The 3,651-nt window shown below is 34.9% G+C and overlaps 1 protein-coding gene across 1 annotated transcript; it reads right to left on the reverse strand.

Moving 5' to 3' along the window:
* Nucleotides 1–201: 201 nt before the first annotated feature.
* LOC112651742 (L-lactate dehydrogenase B chain-like) lies at nt 202–1,412 on the reverse strand. The gene has a single exon (XM_025435060.3). It carries the CDS (start codon nt 1,362–1,364, stop codon nt 363–365), a length of 1,002 nt encoding a protein of 333 aa, XP_025290845.1. The 5' UTR covers nt 1,365–1,412; the 3' UTR covers nt 202–362.
* Nucleotides 1,413–3,651: the final 2,239 nt, after the last annotated feature.

The raw sequence follows: 3,651 nt of genomic DNA on the forward strand, positions 1-3,651 counted from the left end.
AGATGTCATTATCTAGCTAACCAAAGGCTTATATTCACTAAATGTACTGAATTTTTTTTCTAATGTACAATTTCTGTATTTCAATTGCTTTTTATTAGTAAAATGAGCATTTCACTTATTAACACCTAAGTATACATTTTTTTTCTTTTTTTCTTTTTTTTTTTTTTTTACAGTAGTTAATTTTATTTGTTCAAGGCTCATATTGCAAGCATTAACCAAGCATGGGCTTTGATTCTGTGAGCCCAGATTCACATATTTAGGAAGATAAAAGCAAACTGTGATCCATGAATATGGATGAAAAACTAAAGGCTCACAGTTAATTACATCATGGTTTTAAATTTCTACAGTCTAGAAGCCAGAAGTCACAGATCTTTTAGGTCTTTCTGGATATCCCACAAGGTATCTGCACTTTTCTTGAGCTGGGCAACCTCATCATCCTTCAGCTTCTGATTGATCACATTGGTTAAGCCCCGAGCGTTCAGGATACACGGAAGACTCAGGAAGACTTCCTTCTCAATACCATACATGCCCTTCACCATTGTTGACACTGGATGAATCCTGGAGAGATTTTTCAACATGGATTCAATGAGATCAGCCACACTTAATCCAATAGCCCAGTTGGTATATCCTTTTAGCTTGATGACTTCATAGGCACTTTCAACCACCATCTTATGCACTTCCTTCCAATTTTCACTGTCGTTGTCTATTCCCATTTCTGGATTCAGTTCCTGAAGAGAAACACCTGCCACATTCACTCCACTCCACACAGCCACACTTGAGTTGCCATGTTCTCCCAAAATCCATCCATGGCAGCTGCTGGGATGAATGCCAAGTTTTTTAGCCATAAAATAGCGAAATCTAGCAGAATCCAGATTACACCCACTTCCAATCACACGGTGCTTGGGTAGTCCACTTAGTTTCCAGGTAACATATGTAAGAATATCCACTGGGTTGGAAACCACAATTATGATACAATCAGGACTGTACTTGACTATCTGAAGAATAATGAATTTGAAGACATTAACATTCCTTTGCACCAGATTGAGGCGGCTGTCTCCCTCCTGCTGGCGGACTCCTGCAGTCACCACCACAATCTTAGAATTGGCAGTCACAGAGTAATCTTTATCTGCCACAATTTTAGGTGTCTGTAGAAATAAACTCCCATGCTGTAGATCCATCATTTCTCTGAGTTTATCTTCTAAAACATCCACAAGGGCAAGTTCATCAGCCAGAGACTTTCCCAGAATGCTGATGGCACATGCCATACCAACTTGTCCAACACCTACTACAGTGATCTTATTGTTTGGGATTGCAGCTTCTTCTTCTGCAACTGGTGCAATCAGGTTTTCCTTAAGAGTTGCCATTGTGCCCCGAGACCAGCGGCTGTAAGGGTCGCGCGAAGGAGACCAGGTTAGCCTTTTCTTTTTTTTCTTACACGGGTTGTTTTTCCTTCTGATCTATACTTATTTGGTAGCCTTGAAGAATAAAAGGTGCCCTAAATCTTATAAGATCAAATTTGATAGTAAGGAGTTAGTTTTAATAATCAAACAAAAGTTAAATAAGATCTCAGTTATGTATCTTAAAATGAGACATAATTTTAGAAAATAATTTGAAGTACAATGCACTTAACAGAAAAGTTATAGGTAGCTTTGACAAGTGAAACTATAATTCCCCTGATTACCAAATGTCCAAACAGTTTCATTAATCTATGAGCGCAATTAGAAGAGGATCTATGTGTGTATGCTTACATAGTCTATAGAAATAAAGCTTAAATGCCCCTTAAATACGAAATTCCATTCCTTGGATTTATTATGTTGCATTTATATTATTAGGTAATTTAACATATATTAAAATTTCCAATGTGACATTTTAACACTGGAATTCCATAGGATGCTAGTTCTTATCTCCCTAGCTTAGAGGGGGCAGGGGAGTTAACTTCCAGTGGAAAATTTCTCTATGGTAGAGAACATATTCTTTATTGCTCAGTATTGGTATATTTTACTAAATGTTCTAGATAAACATATAGTATTTATTCTGCATTCGATTAGTGTAACATTGGTTTTCATAAATCAAGTTTCTTCATCTATTCTTACTGATAACTTATTTGCTTTATTTCCTTCAAGTTACAGAAAGAAAAGAGTTATCTTCGGTTATGATTGTATATTGATCTATTTACCATTTCAGTTACAATGACTATGTATTATGTTAATAACACTTACCATGAGATGTATCTTCTTACATTTTTTAAGTGTACAACAAAATATTATTAACAATAGACAAAGTGTTGTACAGATCTTTGGAACCTTTCATCTTTCATAATTTGGAATTTTCCATTGGTTAGCAATTCCCTACTTCCCACTCCCCCCAGTTCTTGCCAACCACCATTCTATGCAGCTTTAATGAGCTTGACTATTTTAGGCACCTTGAGTGTAAGTGAAATCATATAGTATTTGTCCTTGACTGGCATATTTCAGTTACCATAATGTCTTTAATGTTTGTCTATGTTTTTACTTTATGTTAAGGGTTTCTTCTTTTTATTTTTATTTATTTTTTACTTTAAAATTTTGTTTAGGGATTTCTTTTTAAAGGTTGAATAATATCCCATTGCACACATATACTATACTTAATTCATGTGTTGATGGACATTTAGGTTGTTTTCACATTTTGGCTGTTGTGAATTATGCTGCAGTGAACATTATAGTGCTATAGTGATCCCTGTTAATATCTCAATGCAAATATTTATAGAAATAGATTCTAAAATTCATATGGAACCACAAAGGGTGCTAAAAAAACAAAATAATTAAAGAAAATACAAAGCTGGAATCCACATTTCTCTACTTCAAAATATATTCAACAATATGGTACCAGAATAAAAAGCAACACAACAGACCAATGGAACAGAATAGAGAGGCCAGAGATAAGTCAACAATTATGATCAACTGATCTTAAATAAAGGTGCTGAAATTACACCATGGTAAAAGGAAAGTCTTTTCAATAAACAGTGTCGTGACAACTGCAAAAGGTGCATACTAGAGGCAAAAAAAATGAAACTGGAACTTTATCTTGTACCATACACCACAGTCAACTCAAAATGGATTAAAGGCAGATATAAGACCTGAAACTGTGTAACTCCTAGAAGACAACATAGGGGGAAGTTCCAGGAAATTGGTCTTGGCAATGATTTCATAGAGATGACAACAAAAACAAAAATAGATACATGGAACTATATTAAACTAAGAAGCTTCTACACTGCAAAGGTATCAACATCAGTGTGAAAATGCATCTTATGGAATGGGAGAAAATGTGTGCAAACTATATTTGGATAAGGGATTAATTTCTAAAATACTAAGAAACTCCTACAACAAAAGTGAACAAGAAAAGCCTTAACAATCCAAATTAAAAATGGGCTGAAGATTGGAATACACATTTCTTCAAATAAGACCTACAAATAACCAGAAGTTATGTGAAATGATGCTCAATGCCACTGATCATCAGGGAAATGGAAATAAAACCCATAATGAAATATCACTTCACACCTGTTAAGATGGCTATTATCAAAAAACAAAAGACAGCAAGTATTGGCTAGAATGTGGATAAGTTGCAACTTTTGTACAGTGTTGGTGGAAGTGTAAAATGGTGCAGCCAATGTGG

The sequence above is a fragment of the Canis lupus genome, chromosome 4, assembly GCF_003254725.2.
Source record: "Canis lupus dingo isolate Sandy chromosome 4, ASM325472v2, whole genome shotgun sequence".
Classification (NCBI taxonomy): domain Eukaryota; kingdom Metazoa; phylum Chordata; class Mammalia; order Carnivora; family Canidae; genus Canis; species Canis lupus.

Bases quoted from the DNA above. Each gene is read 5' to 3' on its own strand.
- LOC112651742 (XM_025435060.3), bottom strand. From the start codon at position 1,364: ATGGCAACTCTTAAGGAAAACCTGATTGCACCAGTTGCAGAAGAAGAA.